The sequence below is a fragment of the Myodes glareolus genome, chromosome 1 (assembly GCF_982192425.1).
Source record: "Myodes glareolus chromosome 1, mMyoGla1.1, whole genome shotgun sequence".
Taxonomy (NCBI): domain Eukaryota; kingdom Metazoa; phylum Chordata; class Mammalia; order Rodentia; family Cricetidae; genus Myodes; species Myodes glareolus.
In genome coordinates this window covers 9,213,489-9,235,083 of record NC_142026.1, presented here as the reverse complement: position 1 = coordinate 9,235,083, position 21,595 = coordinate 9,213,489, and the positions used below count along the sequence as shown (strand labels likewise).

Genomic DNA, 21,595 nt, shown 5'->3' with positions numbered 1-21,595 from the left:
ACTTCTTTCTATTAGGAGCAGTGGCGTGGAAGCATAAGCCAAATAAACCCTGTCCTCCTCAGGTTGCTTTTGGTCACAGTGTTTCATCACAGCATTAGAAGCCCTAGGTCGGCTGTGTGTGCGGATAACAGTTTAAGAATGGGAAGCCGCGAAAGACTTCTGCACCTTCCCTATCCTGCCTACAGCCCGTCACCGGCGCTCGACCCACCTTCCTTGACAGTGTTTTCTCCGTGGCTGTTGGAGTGGTCTGGGAGGTCGCTCACCAGGGTGTGGTGGGAGTGCGAGGGCCGGGCACCCAGGCTTTCCACTTCAGTGGCTGCGTCTGAGCTGCCCCGCCGGGTCAGTTTCCCTGAGACGGATGAGAGTGTTACTAGACGCTTTTAAAATCTAGATGCTCTCTGCTGAGAGGGTTTTTTTTTTCCTTCTAGAGGACAGCAATAGAATGAGAGTGTATGAAGGTGAGCATGAAGTCCAACCAAAATAGCAAGAATTGGACTTGACTTGGGAATAGTCAAGGTCAAGTTGACAGATGAGACTGTCTGCGATAAGGTCAGACCCAATCTAAGCCCAATGTCAGAGACCATCTGTTGTGGCTTGTACCTGTCAGCTTCTGATTTTAAGCTTCCCTTCTTAATATGCCATCCAAGGGGGATGGGTTACTATTTCCTTTGCTTTATTCTTTATTAAATAAAAGTAAATAAAATTCTGTCATTAGATGAAAAATGAAAATTAACATATAGAATCCTCTATGGCTATGTTTCTATGTCTATAAGGATCTAAGAAATACGGCTTTTACTGGATAATCATAGAGGAATCTTGCATAATTAATAAATTATCTGCATTTCTTTGGTTGTAAAAACCTAACATCATTTTAATACTGCGGAACTTGCATTTGGGCCCAATGTTCTTGAATAAATTGTTCAAGAAAGAGTAATATTTGGAAGGGATCTTAGCTCCACATTCACAATTAGGTCCCTTGGTCTATGCCCTACTGGGAAGATCTTTGTAGTCACCTAAGATGGTGGTTTGCCAGCCTCCCTTTTCGATGCCTCTCCTGTCTTCTCCAAGTCCAGAGAAGCTTCCGAATGAGAATGTGCTTCTGGTGGGTGAGACATCGAGGTGGCCCTCGTGCAGCAGGAACGGCACCCCCATTCTTCTGGGGCGCCTCTTCCCCGTGTGGTGAAACGGAATAGAGCCTTTCCTCTCTCGGTCTTCTTTGCGACTTTTGAACTACATTCATGAGAGAAGAAGGGAGACACAAGACAAAGGAGACATAAGAGTGAGCACAGGATATGTTCGAGGAAGAGGACTCACAGGGTGTTATTGGGTATCATTCAGTAATCGGGGAAAATGTCACAAGGATGTTAATGGAGGGAGGGGAACTAAGCAAAATGTTATATTTTCTGGAAGTCTTTCTGCTGGGTGAGTTTGAACACCGGTTCTCACAGAGAAGACCCTGAACCATCAGCAGTAGCATCCTTTGGGAATTTGTTAAAAACTGCAGCTTGCAGCTTCAACCTCAGACATCCCTAACATCTAAAATTCAGAAGGAGAAGCCTGGTGATCTACGACTTAACAAGCCCTGTGGGTGCTTCTGATCCCTGAAGCACTCAAGGCCGAGAACCACTGGGGTAAAGAATCAGTGTCCCTAGTCACTGCTTGGTTCTGTCTCCTTTGACTCTGTTCTGCTTTCCAAGTTTGAGGTCTGGTTAGTAACTTCACTGTTCACAAAGATGATCAAAGAAGACACATAAGAGACATTGGTACAAATTTATTATTCATACCAAAGGCATTTGGGATTAAGGATAAATCAGTTTAGAATGGCTTCAAAAGCTTTAAAACCACACCCATGTCTGAACCTAGCATTCAGCAATTGACTTTGACTACATTATTCTAGGCTCAGGCCCAGGCACTTTGATTTTGAAAGCACTAAAATACCTATTTGCAGCAAGAATAGAAACATACATCTTTTCCCCCCTCTCAAATAGTCAATGTTTTTAGAAGAATGATGGTCAGTGCCTACTGCTGTGTTGTTAGTGAAGGAGACACAACTCATTATTTAGTAAGGGGTTGAGCTGATAGACAAGTAAATACCTGTTTCTGTGTTCCTCACGAACGCAATTAAACAAATAATTTTGAAAAAAAAAGGAAAACAAAGCTGCCACACACACACACACACACACACACACACCCCATTTTCTAGTTGATTAACTCTATATAATGATGAAAGATAGACAAACTGCCTAACATTTCTGTGGGTTATTTTCTGTCCTGAAAATCTGAAGAATAGTCTCTCACTGGATTAAGCAAGAATTACTGGTATGAAGTGTCTGATAAATGAAGTGGAGCCGTAGGAAAGAAAACCAGCAGCACTGCACCCGCTTCCTCTTCCTGATAGCACACTGGACGCCAGCATGGGCCTTCAGGATAACTGTGTAGAACGTCTAGAATAGGACACATGCACACACACACACATTCACACACACACGCATGCACACGCGCATGCACACACACACACAGAGACTCACATGTTACTCTGTAACATGGTTACAGAGTCATGCTGTGAGTCACTGCTACACTTAGAAGCTGGTATTTTCTCCCTTTTCCACCCCTGCATCCTGTGATAGGTTGAGGGCGGCGTGCCCCTCTGGCTTTCTAAATCGCTGAGATGTCAAACACATACTCACCTTCTTAAAGATGTTCATGCCCAGGTCTGAAGACAGATCTGGGACCGCAGATCTTCGAAGATTGGTCAGTGAAACCTTGGAAAAAGCCTCGGGGCTTAGAGACTTTTCTTCTTCATTACACTTCATGGTGAGATCCTTAACAAACAATAAACATGGAATATGACTAGGGACTTAGATAATTTCAATATTTATTTCATTGAGGTATTGCCTTTACAATTGCTTCATGACTTTTGTTCTGAGTTCGATAAAAATTTTTAGCTTGCATGTTTGAACTTCTTGAATTTAAATTATGCTGTTGCAAAAAATTAATTTCCTGTCACTATCATAACTTCTGCTGCAAATTTTAACACTGAGGCCATTTAACCAAAGATCCAAAAATAATAAGAGTATAGGGAGAAGATACATACTTTTTATATAAAACATTTTCCATATAATATACTTTGATCATTTCTCCTTCTCCAAACTCACCCATATCTTTCCAACAGGAGAGTTTTCTGGTTAATAATTTATGAAAGGAGATGCTAATTGTGGGAGGATGTCTACTACCAAAGAATGAGCAGGAAAACATTTTCAGAATGACCCACTCAAGTTTAACTACAACCAAAGAGCTGGGATGCGCTGCAAGCTAATAATTTCTCTATATTTTCACCACGTGGAGCTGATGAGAAAGATGGGAAGATCTTCATAGGAATATTACTGCACCAGGGTGTTTTCAGGTTATTTCTCTCAATATTCATAATAAATTGTAAGCCTGTATATCAAAAATTATTATTTATATTGGTAGCTTTGAGATGCCTAAGATTTTGAGTTGGGCAAAAAATTAATTTTGAATCACAATCTATAAAATGCTAATTTCCTACTTTATGATATTAAATTATGAGACTACATGTCAGATCCTTATTCTAATTATTTCTCTGATTTTCTAGGAGACCCAATTTTAAATGTTCTGGTTAAACAAAAGCTTATACTAAAGTATATGTACAAAAGGCACACTTTTGTAAATATAGGATACATATGTATTCTGTACAAAATGGTAACTAGAGATAAGAATAGTCAAAGGTTCTGGCCATGCAAAAGAGGAGAAGGATATTGACAGGAGAGTTAGTCACCAACAAAGTTTTAGGTGTGAAAATGCACAATTGCTTGAAGCCAGAAGAAAAGAATGTGTTACAGCTGATGTTGTTAGCCAAAGTGATAATGAACCAGGTTTGTCTCACTTGGGTCTTGTGGGTGTTCACTAGCGAGGGAGCCGCTGCCACCATCGAGCTACTTCTGGGTCTGGGCAGGAGAGGAATATCTGGTTCTGGGGTCTTTTGTGGCTTCTCTTCCAGCATATGTCGCAGCCTTTGTAGATAGTACATCAGGGACCACTGAGTGCCTTCCTCAGACCAGTGGGGCTGAAGAAGACAGCGGAGAACAGCAACATCGAAGTAGGTAGCATAGCGGGACCTCTGGCATGGTGGTATCACAAGAGAGACCCTGTTCCCAGTGACAGAGAAAAGATAATTACACTGGCACCAAGTCTTCCAGGGGGCAACATAATACTCTAAGGCTCCCCTGGCATCAAGTCTTCCCGGGGACAACACAACACAGTCTGAGGCTCTCCTGGCACCAAGTCTTCCCGGGGACAACACAACACAGTCTAAGGCTCTCCTTTTTTTTTTTTAATTCACTTATTCACTCATTACTTATTCACTTATCCGCTCATCTCTTGCATGGTTCGTGCTAATGACCTCCTAACTAGGTTAGCTCATTCCACTTTGGTTTAGCATTTCTTAAAAACAGAAACATTGAGAGTTTTGAAGGATGGGTAAGAAATTAGCAATGAAAAGTTGGTTCAGGAAGATAAACTGGTATTTGAAGTCAAAGGAAACTATGCCTAGAAAGGTCTTGATTAAAAAGTTTGCAAGTTGAGGATGGGGCATTATATGCTGGTGGCACAGTTGATGAGTAATTCATGTGGCAGGCAATGATGACAGCTGGGGACAAAGAAACTGATGAGGTTCAAGTCATTAAGTTTTCTAAGCTGTCAGGTATGACGACAATAAAAGCAGGGTGGTATTTTTCTTACTGTCTTGGGCAATTTTAGGTTCAGAGTGAAAGTATTATGTAAAAAAACAAACAAAGGAATAAAAACAAGACAAAAACCAGAAACATTCTAAACAAACCAACGTTTGATTATTATGAAAATTAATCATTTTGAAAATTCTCAAGTTACATATATATGTAAGACTGCAAAAGTAACTTTAAAATTCTCAAAGTTCCAGGATGCCACTACTCCACTTAGATGCATGATTAACTAATGATCAGTTTACTAAAGAATAGGTCTTTAGTAATTACCTAGATTAATACACCATGTTAAAGAATAGGTCTTTAGTAATTACCTAGATTAATACACCATGTTAGGTATCTTAAGAGAATTGGATTGAGTATTTTTGTCCTTGGAAATTAGTATTTTCAAATCCCAATGTACTAGTAATTAGGTGTGGGGATAATTAAGTCATGAGTCTTCACGAGTGGGTATAACATCCTTTACACAAAACATTTCAGGGTGCCCTCCTGCTATCTTCCTATCACATGGAAACAGAAGCCTGCAGCCGACACCCAAAGTCAATTATCCTGATGTCCTGATCTTGGATGTGCAGCCTCTAGGATTGTCGGATGGTGTGGGAGAATTGTCTGTATTCTGTCAATCATGTATTTTAATAAAACGCTGATTGGCCAGGCAGGAAGTATAGGCGGGTCAACCAGACAGGAAGTAGAGGCAGAGCAATGAGAATAGCAGAAGGCTAGCGAGGAGGAAGCTCCCTCTGCCATTCCTGCGCAGACCACCGAAGAGGCAACATGTGAGCTGTCACACTGAGAAAGGTACTGAGCAGTGTGGCTAACATAGATAATGATAATGGATTAATATAAGTTACAAGGACTAATAAGAAGCCTGACCTAATGGGCCAATCAGTTTATAATCTTATGGAGTCCTGTGTATGATTTTTTTTGGGGTTTGCCGACTTGTTGGGGTGCCGGGCGGGAACAGATACCCCAACAAGCTGGCCATCATTCTATAGTCAGAGACACATTTTTCTTGTTTAGAAACTGCTCAGGCTGTGTCACAGCTGTGGGTGTAAAAGCCTGTCTTGTGGAACATACCGTCCGGTCAGAATAATAGAAAATAAATGATACAATAAAATCAGCTTTCAGGGAGCTGAGGCCTCCTGGGATCTAAACTGGAAACTTGATCCCTAAACACAATTTTCTTCCAAGTTAGATGATGCAGAAAGTAAGTTTCGACACCATCCCCACACAAAGAAAGACCTCTTGAAAGAAAATGCAATTGAGAGTGAGGAGTAAGTTTCCTGAACGTCCAAGGTCCTGATGTTGAGGATTTCAATGTTTGTTCATTTGTCTGCCTGCTTGTTTGAAACAGGTCTCCATAGGTAGCATAATCTGGCCATAAACTTATGATTCTCCTAACATAGTCTCCCAAGCGCTGAATTATAGACATGTCTTGAACTGAAGATCTATAATTTATCAGTGGTTTAAAATGAACAAAGCAAGTTGTGGTTATAGTTAGCCTGCTATTGAAAATTGAAAATAAATGGCATGAAATAGGGGTTTGTGTGTCTGGTGGGACTTTGGTTCTACTTCAAAGTTTCATCAAAAATTATTAGTCAAACACACACACGCACATACACACATGACACATGCACACACATACACACACACACACACACACACTACAAATGAAGGTTGTAGAAATATTTTTTAAAAATACAAACCCAGGTCACATCTGATACCCTGCTTGTCATTTTTACAGCCCTTTCCACTCTCTTATCGAAGCACAGGACCCGCTCCTGCTTCTATTAGCATCAACAACATCCTCTGGAATACTGAGTGACAGCTGTCCACATAAATGAAAGTTCTGAATGTCGTTGTTGTTTTTAAAAAAGCATTCTTCAAATATCATTGCATTTGTTTATTGGATATGTTTGCATGTGTGTGGGTGACTGCACCACTGTGGGTGTGGGAAGGTGAGAAGACAACTGTGGCAGTCAGTTCTCTCCACCATGCGGGCTAAAGAGATCAAACTGAGGCCTCCAAGCTTGGAGGCAAATGTTCTTAACTGCTGAGTCATCTCTCCAACCCTTGGTGTTATCTTATAGTTGATTATTCTGGATAATTTAGATAACAAGTAGGAAATTAAATTTAAGAAGTTCAAGCACTTTAGATGTCACATACTAAATTATATCTATGACTAAATTATCTATCTATCTATCTATCTATCTATCTATCTATCTATCTATCTATCTATCTATCTTTGGGTTTTTAAGACAGGATTTCTCCATGTAGCCTTTGCTGTCCTGGAACTCACTCAGTAGACCAGGCTGGCCTTGAACTCACAGAGACTTCCTTGACTCTTCCTCCCAAGTGCTGGGATTAAAGGCATGTGCCACCACTAAAGGCTCACACATTAAATTATTAACTGGGATGGAAGTCATATTAAATAGGCTTTCTATATAATCCTAAATTCTCAAAAAACTGGATTGGGAAGTAAAATACTCTGATCGTCAGCCAATTTTAAGTTTATCATAAGGTACCAGAGATTGAATTTTAAATCTATCATAGAGTTCTGGTAATTGAATTTTAAATCTTTTATAGCATTCCAGAGATTTAATTTTAAATCATAGAGTCCTAGGGATTCTCCTTCCCACAATTTCTCATCAGCTTTACCTATAGACAACATCCAAGTGCTAGTGGCCAACACATTTCACCAGGACAATCCCAATTATGTCCTTTAAATCTCCTTGCTTCATCTCTTGTTCACCATTCCTTGAATTATTAAATCATTCTTAGAATGAAATGCAAAATCCATACAGTGCTGAACTTTTTTCCAGTGTGCATGAATCCATTTTCTTTATGTTTCCTTTTCCTCCTCCACCTCCTCACCATCCTTATTGTTATTGTTGTTTTGTTTTTTGAGATAAAGTTTCATGTAGCTCAGCCTGGCTCCCAACCCACTAAGTAGCCTAGCCTGGACTGGAATTTACGATCTTCCTGCTGCAGTCTCTTGAGTGCTGGGATAACGGATATGTACCGTGCTATCTACTCCAACCTTACCTTCTATTCTGCACGCCCTGCTGTGTCAGTTATCAATGGACCTGCACTGCTTTTCAACTCTAATTAATTAATTAATTTGTGGTAAAGAACCTCTGTCACTATCTTTTCAACTTGTCCACTGGACTTGTCATTGCCTTCTGAACCTTGACTGTTTATGCCCTCAGCACCAGCTTGAGAGGAAATAATAACCTTGATTTTCATTTCTACACAGTTTTTAAGAGACTTTCATTTTCTCCTCTTCCCAAACCCATTCCATTTCTCTTCCCTAAAGAACCATGATGTAGCTTGTTCCTCTAAGCCTATCATTTACACCTAAGTGAACAGGAATTCTTTCTAGTGTTAGAAATATAAAGAAAAAACAAAGTACGAGGTTGGCTGGGTACCAGCTGGGTAATTTCAGGTCCTCAAGTCGTCATGCAGTCATCAAATTCATAAGAACCTTGACGAATCCTCTGCGGTGGAGGCAGCTATCAGCCGGTCAGCAGAATTATTCCCTCCTTATGTTAGCTGTACTTAGCATTAATTCTCTCCTTTGTCTCCATACCTTAGGGTTCTCAAATTTTATAGTTATTAGATTAGGTTTTATCTCCTAAAAGTTTCAAATCCCTAGAACATTGTCCCATATGAGGTGCCAATGGACGACTTCTATGAAGTCCACAAGGAGCACAAGAAAGGCGAAAGATGTTAAGAAAACAGACATCAAAGTTTCCCCTAAAATTTCCCAAACTAAAATTTCTGAGGGTCAGGTTTAAGAAGTTTTGTCCTAAATAGTATTCTCATGTATTTCTCAAATGCCCTTTATAAATTTGAAGAACAAATGCCCTAGATTTCTGCCCTTATAGACCAATATTCAAAACAACTGCTAAATTGAAACACCATAATTGGTTGACATGCCGACAGCTTAACGTCCTAGGACACCTGATGACTAAATTTATGTATTTCTCTCCACACTGAGTTTATTCAACTGAAACTAGAGACCAACTGTTCAGTTAAGTCCTCTAGGCATTAGCATCAATATCATCATCATCACCATCATTTCCCTCCTCCTCCTCCTCTTCTCCTCCTCTTCTTCTCCTTCTCTTCTTCCTCCTCCTTCCCCTCCTTCTTCTCCCCCTTCTTCCTTATTCTAACAGAGGTTGTCAGTTCAATGATTTGATCATGGGCTGTAGAACAGCAAGACTTTCTGAATATAAATAAGGCTGTGACCAGAGACTAAAAACATGTCCCCAACTAGGGCAATCATAGATTCATATTTCAGTTGATTGATATGGAGTAAACTCTATTTGAAACTGTAGAAAGGTAAGGGGAATTTGAGCTTGGAAACAGGTAAGGTTCTTTAAGAAGGGCTGTTTCTTGCCCCCAAGTTTGCCAAACCCGCAAAAGATTGTTCTTGTTACAAAAAGTCCTGCAGGGGAAACTCAGTAGAATCAACCAGGGAGAAGTCTAGAATGGGTCGGTCCCCATGAACCTATAAAAAGTCTAACCTAGAGACCCTGGGTAGACCCACACCTCTGGGCCGCTCCCACTCCCTTCACAGGAGCTGTTTGTCGGTTCTAAAGTTTGTCCTTTAGTTTGTTTTCCTCTCTTTGGCTGGTGCTTCTCTGCTCCATAGTCAACCCGTAACTTGCTTTCGCTGCATCAGCTGCCCTAGAGTCCGTCTGTAACTGTTACTTTCATCCCCGGACTCTTGGGACATCTGCTCTTTTCACTCCCAGGCAGCTAGGATTTCGCACTCCCGGCCTCCATCTCAGCGGTTAGTGCTCTTCAGTGGCTCCTCCCGCTCCAGCTGGCACCTCACTGCCCTGTCTGAGCTTGGGTCTTTTTTCCTTGAAGTACAGTTCTGTTTCCATCTCATGGAACTAACTCACTGGCACCCCAAATTGACCACCGCTCACCCAAGGCCCCTTGAAAATAGAAACAACAAATCAACAAGGAATTCAGCAGAAAATAATTATAACCTTGTGTATCTTTAGCTTTTCTTTCAGTCACTTTATTTAACTTGAAGTGTGAACTTTACTGGTTGGAAGTCATTAAAAAGCAAAGTTGGACCAGGTGGTGGCGGCGCACGCCTTTAATCCCAGCACTCAGGAGGTAGAGGCAGGCGGATCTCTGTGAGTTCGAGGCCAGCCTGGTATACAAAGGGCTAGTTAGAGAAGAGGCTCCAAAGCTACAGAAAAACCCTGTCTCGAAAAACCAAAAAAAAAGAAAGAAAGAAAGAAAAAAAAAACCTAAAGTAAAAATTGATAAAGTGTTTCATCTAGGAAAGCACTATCATATGCAATTAACTGACCAATGGAAGTTAAAAGCCATTTTCAGTAAATTACAACATAAGAGGGTAGCAAAAGAACAGAAAATTTTATGACTGAATATGAATATAATTTTCTTCTAACTTATATACATAAGAAAGAGAGGCTCACTTACAGTGAAGGAGATATATTAACACTAGCCTTTGTTCAGCAGTCTAACTTTTGCATAATTTCCATGGTAACCAATCACTGTAGCTAGGCAGAGAGGCGACAAATCATTTATTTACCTAATAGAGGAGTATGTGTTATTTCTCAGTAATTTAAATATCATTTATAATTAGAAATATAATTAATAAACATTTGTAATTTAATATATAATTTAATAAATATATTTGAATATTTCTAATATATTTGAATAGCTAGCATTTCACTAAGTAACGTGTAGACAATAAGCAATGATGATGAGAAAAGATCTTCACAACGGTAACAGTGTTTTACTCTATTCTGACCAAAAACAGTTTTGGGAAATCAAGTTGTTATCCATGAGGATTGTAAAATGAAAGCAGAACACACTGCAAGCAAGGAATTGTTCTGGAAATAACACTGAGAAATGTGGGAATTGTTCTCGACCCACTGCAGTACTTAATGAAGCATTAATTATGTCTATGCATATAGCAATTAAAGATGAAATCTCACTTCACATTTAAAACTTGCTACTTGTTCACTGATTGCAGTGTGCAGGAAAGAGTGATGCTGAGTTCACTTAAGGTCAGGGCATCGGCCACAGCGATCTGGATTTGTTTGATCTAGGTAGACAGCTTTCGTTGCTAGGATATTTGCACGGCTTTGTTAATAAGGCTTTTGCTTCAAGTTCAATAAACACAAGGACTCCTCCAATGGAGACACATTAACACCAGCATTTGTGAAGCCGTCTAACTTGTGCATGGTTTCCATGGTAACCAGCCACTGTAGCGAGGCAGAGAGAAGACAGCTCGTGTTTTCACAGGGCCACGGATTCCGTGTCTGATTCACACAATGTGGGTGTACTGTACTATGGAAGAGTGTGTGTGTGTGTGTGTGTGTGTGTGTGTGTGCATTTGCATCAAGACATGCAGAGAGATGGGCAGATTACACATAGGTGGGCAGATAGATGATAGGCAGAAGGCTCGAGTTTAGTGATGTCACAAAACAAAACAACACCTTCTGTGAATGGGACATTTAGTTAGCTTTGCTTTTATACACAATCAGATTGGAATCAGTACAGTTTGATTTTTCAGAGAAAGGAACTTCATTTTCTGCTTATTCTTATAATCTCTAAATTCTCGTAATGGTCAAGAAAACTATGTAAGAAATAAAACACGGATAGCTTACACTCTCAAGATTTTACGTTCTTTACTGTTTCTTTATGACTTTTAAAAACTATCTGGCATAATCTGAGTATTTGAAGTAGAGATTACTTCTTATATTCAATCAAATTAAACATTTTTAAATTGAAATCAGAATTGGTAGAAGAAGCATATTTAACAACTTATAGAAAAGTAATAATAAAATTTATAGTATATAAAATGATAGTGACATGATCATCAATATTGTTTTTTATAGTTGGCCTCTAAGATAGTTCCCAGGGCTCCCTGCCTCCTGGTCCTTATGCCCTAGTGCAGGATAATTCCATACCCTACCAGGGTTAGATGTAGTGATGTACAGAGTATGATAGAAGCGACAGTCTGTGAGCTTCAGGGTGCACTATAAAAACACTGAAGCTCTATACTGGTGTTCTCTCTCTTTCATAATTTGTTTTGACCGAAACCAGTTCCCATGTCATGTGTGGACTTATAGAGAGAACCTAATGCTGAGAAACTGAGGCTAATTCAAAAGAGATTTTGGTAACAAAATAAACCTTAAACTTGGGGAATGGTTGTAGAACTTTAGAACAGTTAGAACCTATATAAAAAAAATGAGACCCATATTGGAACACCAAACTGAGCACTCCACGGTCCAAATGAGGAGCAGAAGGATGAAGAAAATAAAAAAAGTAATCAGGACTGCGAGGGATGCGAGCACCCACTGATACAAGGGGACCGATATAATGAGAGTTCACCAAGGCCTGTTGGACTGGGACTGAACGAGGACGTGATCCAACCAGATTCTCTGAATGTGGCTGGCCCGGAGCCTTTTTGAAAAGCCATTGACAATGACACTGGGACTTGCTTCCTCTGCATATACTGGATTTTGGCGCTCCAGTCTGTTTGGACTCTCACCTTCCCTGGACCTGGAGGGAGGGGGGAGGAACTTGAACTTCCCACAGGGCAGGAAACCCTGACTGCTCTAGGGGATGGAGAGGGAGGAGGAGAGGGAGTGGGGGGAGTGGGAGGGTGTTGGGAGGAGGGGCTGAAATGGAAACTTTTATAATTTAATAAAAAAAATTAAAAAAATAAATAAATAAAAGCATAAAATGTCTACAATTTGTAAATACAACTTCTGAACTTTGAGTAAGCTGCTGGTGGAGCAAAAGGATGCTGCTGAGACTGGGGGATGAAAATTTGCTCTGTAGATGTGGGACTGAGTTTACATTGGTATGAAAGTTACACAAATGTGCCTAACAAACTCGGTGATCTAACGAAAGACATGTCCAGATGTCAAAAGACACCTACTTGTTTCTGTCTGTTGGTTACAGTAAAGCAAAGGAGAAGAGACAGGAAGTTTTAAAAAATTATTAAAGATTTGTAATATGAGGCTTAATAATAATGAAATTTCCCAGTTTTCACAGAGAACAAATAATACTAAAATTAAAAAATGATGACTGCAAACATAAAATCCAGGGACCTGTTAAATAAACACAGTCTAAAGATCAAGGAAGGGTGAAGATATACAGTTACTTGTTAAGACTTTAAAGTAATATAAGGTCATATTTCAGAATACTATGGAATCTGACAAAGGCCCTCTACAAATTTTGATAGTATGATGAAAATATATATGTATAATATTTATAACTATATAAAATGCATAATACATACACATATAGTATAATAAAACATATATGCAGATATTATATATTATATTTATAAATAGATATTTATATATGTATGATAGCATATATAAAATAACCTATTATTAACCTTATATTATCTGTTACATAATTTTATGGTATTATACAATTTTATTGGTACCATACCCATAGATATATTATTATTATATAATTATATGGTATATAATTGTACATTATCTATTATACAATTTCATAGTCTATTATCATTATATAATTATCTTTTATATGTGCATATATAATGACTTATAAGAAAATTATGATTATTATTCTTCAAAAGAAGTCTAAAAGATGGGATATGCAAATGTGGATTTTGTCTATCCGGTGGATTTTAATAAAATTCACAGTGAACATATATAAATTTATGTTATATATGTTCATTATATCAGCAAAATTACTTCCTGAGACATTAAAAATTGAAAGTGACTCTCAAGTCCCCTTCCCCAAATGTTGGTTGCAGGAAATAAACTGTGAACATATGCTGCCTTTCTGGGAAAAGCAAAGTTGACTTAGCGGATAGAACCGATGGCCAACAGAGACCAATGGCCATGGTCAAAGGGCCTCCGCCACTGTCAGTGTTAGAACTGCTATCAGCCAGTGCATCCCACTTCTGGTTCAGTAGCCATGTACAAGTCAGGTATCTTATGCCTGCCTTACCATACTTGTGGTTACCCACCATTTGTCTCCTTAGCCATGGGCAGTTGGAAGCAGTACAGTGACCGGACATGTGCAGGGCATACAAAGAATGTGTGTGTGCTGGACGTAGAGATAGGCACTAGTAATAGTTGTAGAAATATGAACAGGAAAATGGTAATGATTTGAATTTTTTCAAAGTAAGATACCTGGGACCATGGTAATGCCACGTCCTAAAATAGAAACCAATGGATAAATGCAGATGTGCCAAGCCTGCAAATATAAAGACTATGGCATTTTTCTTCACGGCTTTATGTTTTCAGTAAGTCTAGAAAAAACTCAAAAACAATATACCTAAACAATCTGGTTTAGGGCTAGGTAGAGATAAATTATTTTAAAACCACTAAATAAAAAGGTGAACCAGATACTAGGAGATACCTGTGAATTATTTTTCTCTAATAAAAGATTTTAGGCAGAATATATTAAAGATTATTAAAAGTGAACACTTAGATACCCCTCATTAAAATGTGGGAAAAGTCTGAGTAGCCCTTTAATAAAAGAGTGCCTCTGAATAGCTCATAAGTGTATAAAAGCATCTTTAACATCCTTAGTCATTAGGGAAAAGAAAATGAAAGCCACAGCCAGATCCCATTTTACACTGACTAGGATGACTATAATAAAAAGAGGAAAAGAATAAAGATGTTTCTGAGGACACGAAGGCCCATATATTGCTGGGGGAGGGGTGTAAAATAGTGCTACAAGTTTGGAAAAAGAGTTGTTAGTTCTTTTCAAATTTGGGCATAAATTTGCTACACAACTCGGCAAGTCTACTCAAGGCTGCCCATCGGTGGAATGGAGACTTGTGTCCATAAAAGATTTAAGGGAATGGTCACAGCAGCATTACCCATAATACACAAAACATGGCCATAAACTATCCGCCCAATGGTGAGTAAAGAAAACTGATAAATTTGTCCAAGCTAATGATATTCAGCAATAAAAAGGAATGATGTGCATAGTGATGTACATTAAAAAAACTCAAAAACATTACTAAATCAAAGAAGGCAGATGCAGGATACCATTCCCTTTGTGCACAGGGCCTAAAAATACAACCCAAAGCAGACAGAAAGTGTGACAGAGACTTTCTTAAGTCTGTGTGGGAAAGGGAGTAACCACAACTGAATCTGATATAAATTTTTTAAAACTGGATTTTGGTGATAATTGCACAAGTTTGTAAATATACCAAGGAATGATTAAAGCATTAACATTAGCAGGTTGATTTTATGGTGTAGAAGTTATATCTCAATAAAGATACATTTAAAACTTCATTTCAAAGTACTATCACCCAAACAACAATTTCATTGGAAAGTAGAAAGAAATACAGAGATTGCCGTATAGTATATGGCTCATTAGGTGAAGGGGCATATTTGTGAATCTAGGTATCCACAATTCCTTTAGGGAGGAGGAAGAGGTAGACTAGCTTGATTCTTCCAGAAGGAATTTGCAAGCAGATTAATTTGTTATGTTCACAAAACAACAGGGAAGAGATAAAATTTTTAAAAAGTAGACTTATCATTTCAAAGTGTTTTAGCAACACTCATTTCACTACAGAGGTTTACTGATACAAAGTGTTCTTAGCCACTAAAGCAGACCCTTAATCATGACTGCAATGTAAGCTTCTTATAATATCATTGGGATTTCTGCATTTGGATATTTAGCTCAGGCATCTCACTAAATCTGACATGTCTTCCTACTTCCAGCATGATTTGTTAAAATGAGGGGCACTTACAGTTGTGCTTGTAAATAATAATTTATGTGTTGGATAAAACAGCACACATACAGAACACACATCCAGATTTTAAAGAATGAAGGCTGTAAAAGTAGCTAGAATACAGTCTAACCTTCAATAGTTAGGAGATATTTCATGTAGCCTTCTGGCCAATTACCTTGAATGCGATGGGCCTCTTTCCTGGGAAGTTTGGGAGGACAGGCTTCCATCAAACGAGTTTCCCTGGTGGCAGCCAGAGATGGTGGCCTTGGGTGAGATGGAATCAGACTGCAGTGCTTCGCTGACCACCTGAAGTCCCTTTGGGAGGTGAGACAGGAGATTAGGTCCTTCCCTTGCTTAGGCAATATCCTCTAGAATTACCTGCTTTATGCACACAGTCACATGAAGAGTTCCTCTGCAGCGTAAGCGATCACAGACCTAGAGACTCTTTGTCTAAAAGGCAATGGAAATAAATTTCTAGAAAAACTGGTGTCATTCCAAGCATGAGGCTTAACTATTTTATAAGTTTTATTCATTTTGTCCTTCATTGTTTTTTTTTTCACTTCTATGTCCAGCATCTGCACCATTAAAGATATGAAGCCCACAGTTCAGCAAAGACATGTCACCAAGAAGGACAGAACAGGGGTGTGAGACTCAGCTTGATGCCAGCATAGCAGGAAGTTATCAACTCAAGTAAGAATCTGAGGATGAAGGTTTTCCCATCATTCACGAGAAAAAGAGTATCACAAAATTTTTCTTTGGCTTTGGGAACCTTTGGGGATCTGGTCTACAAGCATACACTCATTTATTCATCTTATTGAGTAATTTATTTTAATTCCATTTAGCTGACAAATGCAATTTTGCTCAGGTAATGGGAAATACTGTTCTATAGGTAATGTAGATTAACTTCTAAAGGACAAAGGCCCTCAGATGGCTACCATAGCAGTTCAGTTGCACTCTTCCTGCCTCAGTGTTCTGAGCAACAAGGATTATATGCATGCATCACTGTTGTGTAATTTGGGTTATGCATTCATTTTGGGTATATTTGGAAGAAGATGATAAAGGAAAAGCACCAGTGTAGTAGTCTTAAGATTTCGCCATTTTGTAATGTTCATCTTGGAGTTGATATTTGAGGTTTTCCGAGGAATAATTTCCCCTTTGTGGGACTATTAGCTTATAAAACATTATTTCTTATGGTTGTCCACTCATCCTCTACATCCTTCTCAGTCACTGACCCTGATGCTGCAAATGTTGGTGCTGCACATGACCAAATGCATGCTGCACAAGAATGATTGCCTTGTCAAGACTGTCATCAGACAGGGAGATGGTGATCAACCAATGACCGTCAAGCACACTCCATTACAAATACACTGTCAGTGAAAAAGGCTTACATAATGTTTACAAACCCTAGTGTAAGCAATTGCTCAGAGAATGGTAGATATGTCAGTACACTAAAGTCCCCAACTAGGAGGTCAGCTTGGAAGGTAATGCTATTCCAGAGGGAATATGCCAGTTAGAAAGAGAACCCAATTTCAATACAAGGTGTCAAGTTTTACTTTGCTCTGGTTGAATAGAAGGTGAAAGGAGATCACACAATGTTTTTTACTTTACTTTATTTTTTTACATACCAATTCAAGTTCCCACTCCCTCTTCTCTTCTCATTCCCTCCACCTTCCCCAACTCCACTCCCTATCCACTCCTCAGAGAGGGTAAGGCACATTGCTTTGGGGAAGGTGCAATGCCCTCCCTACTATATCTAGGCTGAGCAAAGTATCCATCCAAAGAGAATGGGTTTCCAAAAAGCCAGTAGAAGGAGTAGGGGCAAATCTTGGTTTCACTGTCAGAGGCCCCGCAGTCTATCCCAGTCTTAGAATTGTCACCCACATGCAGAGGGACGAGTTTGTTCTGGTTCCTTCCCTGTCCAGCTGCTTTTTAAGTGTGCAATGAGTGACAACTAGTACTTATTGCTACATGCTAGCCAACAAAATCAAATACGACTTACTTCATACCCATCATTGAGATACAATACTCACATTTTGTTCCAACATCTCTCATTGAAAGATGCTAAAAATTCATTTTTACACTTGACTGCCAGAAGGTCTAAGACTGAGCAAAAAGTTCAGGATGGAAGGTTCTGAGTGGAGAGGATGAATCTAAAACTGATGCCTGAGTCCTTACGATGCTACTCAAAGTGTCTCCCCCGCCCCTCTTCTCACGATTGTAACAAACCCACCTCGCCTTGCTGTCTTGTGTCTTGATTTGGTGATTCACAGGTTTGACTCTGACTGTTGACCGGAGAGCTTCTCTTGGCTACAATGATGATAGAAAAATCCATCACCAATTTTATAATATCACAAGCTCATTTTATTACATAGGCTCATGACATTTTCAAATAAGAACAGTTTTTATAACATAATTACCCTGAAAGAAAATGTTAAGTCATGTGTGATGAACTGAAATCAAATAGCTAATAAAAAAAGCAACTCTCAGGTTTTCAATGTAGATATTTATCTCTTTAATCTGATTTAGGAGGATGAGCTTTAGAACTTGGTAATAATAAAAATAAAACAGGTATGGCTGTCCCAATTTTACTGCATACCGAGTCCTGTCCTAAGTAGCTGACATATGCTAACTAATTTAATCTTTTTGGTCACCCTATTCTACCACTGCATTATTATATCAGTTTACAAACAAAAAACTCAGGCAACAGGAAGTTTAACTTGACATTTAATGGAAGATTCCAAGCCAGTCATCGGTGTCTCTGTCACCACTTTAGGACTAGGCAATTGTGGTAACTGCCGATCACCGTGGTAGTAGTGTCTGCCTTGGTTAGGTAGTGAAAACACAAGTTATTGCCAAGGTCTCCTTCTGGAATTGCTCTTTCTAGCCATGTTGTCTAGGTCATGACACTTAAGATGCTGAGCACCCTGTCAAGTTGCAGGCATCAGGGACAGAAGAAAAAAACCAACTCTCTGTGCTTCCATGAAGCCAAAGGAGAGGAAGGTAAATAGTCCGTGGGGCTGTCATGGAGGGTTTCTTAGAAATATTTAAAATTTGTTGAATGACCGTCAATATATAAATCCAAAGGAGAGAGATGCTGGAGTTGTAAATCTCTGGTACAGAACTGGGTGAACACGTATAAGACTCCAGGGTTAAGCTATGAAGGGCTATTACATTTGTATAGGAAAACTATATCAAAAATTGAAAATTACATTTCTTTAACATATCATGAGGGTATGACATTTAAATGACAATTTGCTACACCTATGCATATTTTACTCTCAGTCTTATTTCTATTACTAACTAACCTAAAGTTTGTTTTTTTAAATAATCTTGCATTCATCTTACATTTTGTATTTAGCTGCTTGAATCCAAATTAGCTTCATTCCATACAGAGAATCTGAAGAGATTCAGTTATAGCACCTTTACTTATTTAGTTCCTTGATATTTAAAACTGTGATACAACTCTTGAATATATCTTTTAAAAGTTGACATATATGGTATATATATACATATACATATATATAGTGAGACTTGTGAACTACTCTTTATTATGTGAAAAAAATCAATTTCCTTTGAATGACTCTATTTGTCACAATAATAATCTTTTCAGATACATGCCTAATAAGAAACTCCATGGCTACAATGATTCCTTAATATATCAGATACTTGGAGAGTTTTGTTAGGTTATAGAGAAAAAGAACGGGAGAATTTGTTTGTGGTTTTCTTCCACTTATGGAGCTCATTTGCATACATAATCTTCCACCCTCTGCCTCCAAAAATAAGGAAACCATCTCCACACATGTGTATACATATGATTACAGCATATATGTTTTTATAGATTTTCTATATAATGTATTTATTATTGACACTAAAAGTAAGACTAAGAATAGAAGACTGGAGTTTACTAAGCATTTACTCTTTATGCACTTTCTCACTTACATTTATTAAGAATCCAGGTAAGGCGCTTAGTGTCTCTATTTTACATTGCTAGGAACACACACTCTGTTAAGTTGCATACATAGCAAGAGATGTGCATAGAGTGAAGGACACTTAGAGCTTATTGTACAGTTAAAAATTTACCATGCTGGGCTACTTCTACATCACTTCAACCACAGAATTCCAGTTTCTCAAGTAAAATACTTTGATATCAATAAAACACTATGAAGAGATCTCTAAGGACCCTCTACTTCATTTATCATAACCACAATTCAAAAGTAACTTTTATAATGATCTCTTAAAATATGACAGTCATTCTTCTGATTATATATATATATACACACACACATTTATATGTGTTTGTGCACATTTTATTCTTCACAACAATTCTATGAACACTATTAATATTTTAATCCCCATTTCTTAGATGAAGAAACAAAAGCACAATATAGTTAAATGACTTACCCAAAGTCACATGATCAAAAAATATGTGTCCCACGTGAGCATGTCTCATACCTAGGGCACCCAGATAACTTTCCAGAGAGACTTGCTTTTGATTATCTTCTTAAAGAAAAACCCTCCTACCATAATACCTATTGGGAGGTGACCTGCCTGGGCACTGGAGTCACGAACCTGTAATGATGCTCCTGATAGGCTTCACCAGGGCAGTAAAGCCAGAGACTTCTGGCTGTCTGTGCTCCCACATAGGCTGCCATATAACCAGCCCACTGGCCAGTCGGAAGGTGAGGTCAGATTCCTAGGGACAGAAAAAAAGGAGGTTCAGTAATTGGTTGCATCAGGGAATTTGTCACCTTGCACAGACCATTTTCAGAGGGACTTGCTCTGCCAAACACTCGAACGGATGTTTCTAACAAACAGATGATCCTGTTAGTACTACAGTCAGGATGGAAATTACAGTGGCCTGCTTTACGGAAAATGAGAAATTAATCAAATGTAGCTTTGGAAAAATCATGGAATACATAAATACTGCTTTGTTTGCAGTGAGGGAGATCTGTTTATTTCCATAGTCTTGGCAGATCTCTTAATGCTTGGTTAAAGTGTCATTCCTCTTAGTTACGTAATTGTCCTCATTTTTCCCTCAGAAGGTAACATCCTCGCAGCCTGACCACTTTGACTTTTGGTCTCCAGTGCTTCTCTCTTTATTTCATGGAACTGGGTAAATAGATTTTGATTCTTTAGAGTGGGTGATATCATAATGTTCTAACAATCCTAATTCTTCAAGGCAAGGACTAGTTGAAGAATACCCCCTTTCTTGCAGCTCCCAACACCACCACAGCACTTAATACAGATGGGGAATTGTGTGCAGAAAGATACCCAATAAATATTAATAATTAATAAATATTAAATTTGGTTTTTCAACCCATGCCTGTACAGTTATATGTAATGGAAAGCTCCGTCCAGAAACACATTTGACGTGCCATTATTGCATCATAGAGACAGGTTTAGGCATTTAAAAATGCAGCCTCATATTATAGAGTTCAAACACATCATGAGATCACGTCTTAAACATCTCAGCTTATCAAAAAAGTGAACATGGAAGCCGGGACTACAAACAGACTGGTGAACACATCTAGAGCAAGGGATTCATTTGGGACAGTATTTTGCAACTCTAACTTGTGTTATTGTAACTGCTTTGGGAAGTTTTAAGGCACAGAGGAGGCTCAGGTCTCATCTTGCTCTCATCCTCAGACCCATCAAATTAGAAACCCTGTGAGATTTTTTCAAAGTTCCCCCAAGGATCTTCTTAGGCAGCTATAGCTAAAAACCACTGAGCTAGAAGATATCAGCCAAGAGGGACTTTAAAGTTAGAAGAAAAGTGATTCAACGAAAGGTGAATCAAGTTCACTGAAAAATAAGAAACCTTCAGCTAAAGGAAGTTGATAAAATTCCCAAATGAAGGCCTGAAGAGAAAGCTGGCCTTCAAAAAGCACTTGCTGCTCTTCCAGAGGACCAAAGTTCAGTTCTCAGCATCCTTATTAGGCAGCTCACAGCCAGCCTGAAAACCCAGTTCCAGGAAAAATGATACCCTTTTTTGGTTTCCAAGGGCACTACACCTATATACTTCACATACATACACTCAGGTGCACACACATAAAGTAAACAAATCACTTTTAAAATCCCCAGATAAATTCACATTGTCAGAGAC

The 21,595-nt window shown here is 38.8% G+C and overlaps 1 protein-coding gene across 9 annotated transcripts in view; it reads right to left on the bottom strand.

The window, feature by feature from the left end:
* The window catches only part of Unc80 (unc-80 subunit of NALCN channel complex), a 175,658-nt gene that overhangs the window by 143,741 nt on the left and 10,322 nt on the right, over window positions 1-21,595 (bottom strand). For all 9 annotated transcript variants that reach the window (XM_048459176.3, XM_048459172.3, XM_085698834.2 and 6 more), the window contains exons 5-11: window positions 20,062-20,185; window positions 17,723-17,799; window positions 15,668-15,807; window positions 3,905-4,166; window positions 2,688-2,822; window positions 1,014-1,230; window positions 209-349 (exon numbers count right to left, since the gene is read on the bottom strand). In XM_048459176.3, coding sequence (XP_048315133.3) covers window positions 209-349; window positions 1,014-1,230; window positions 2,688-2,822; window positions 3,905-4,166; window positions 15,668-15,807; window positions 17,723-17,799; window positions 20,062-20,185 — 1,096 coding nt within the window. The remainder of the gene's footprint in view (window positions 1-208; window positions 350-1,013; window positions 1,231-2,687; window positions 2,823-3,904; window positions 4,167-15,667; window positions 15,808-17,722; window positions 17,800-20,061; window positions 20,186-21,595) is intronic.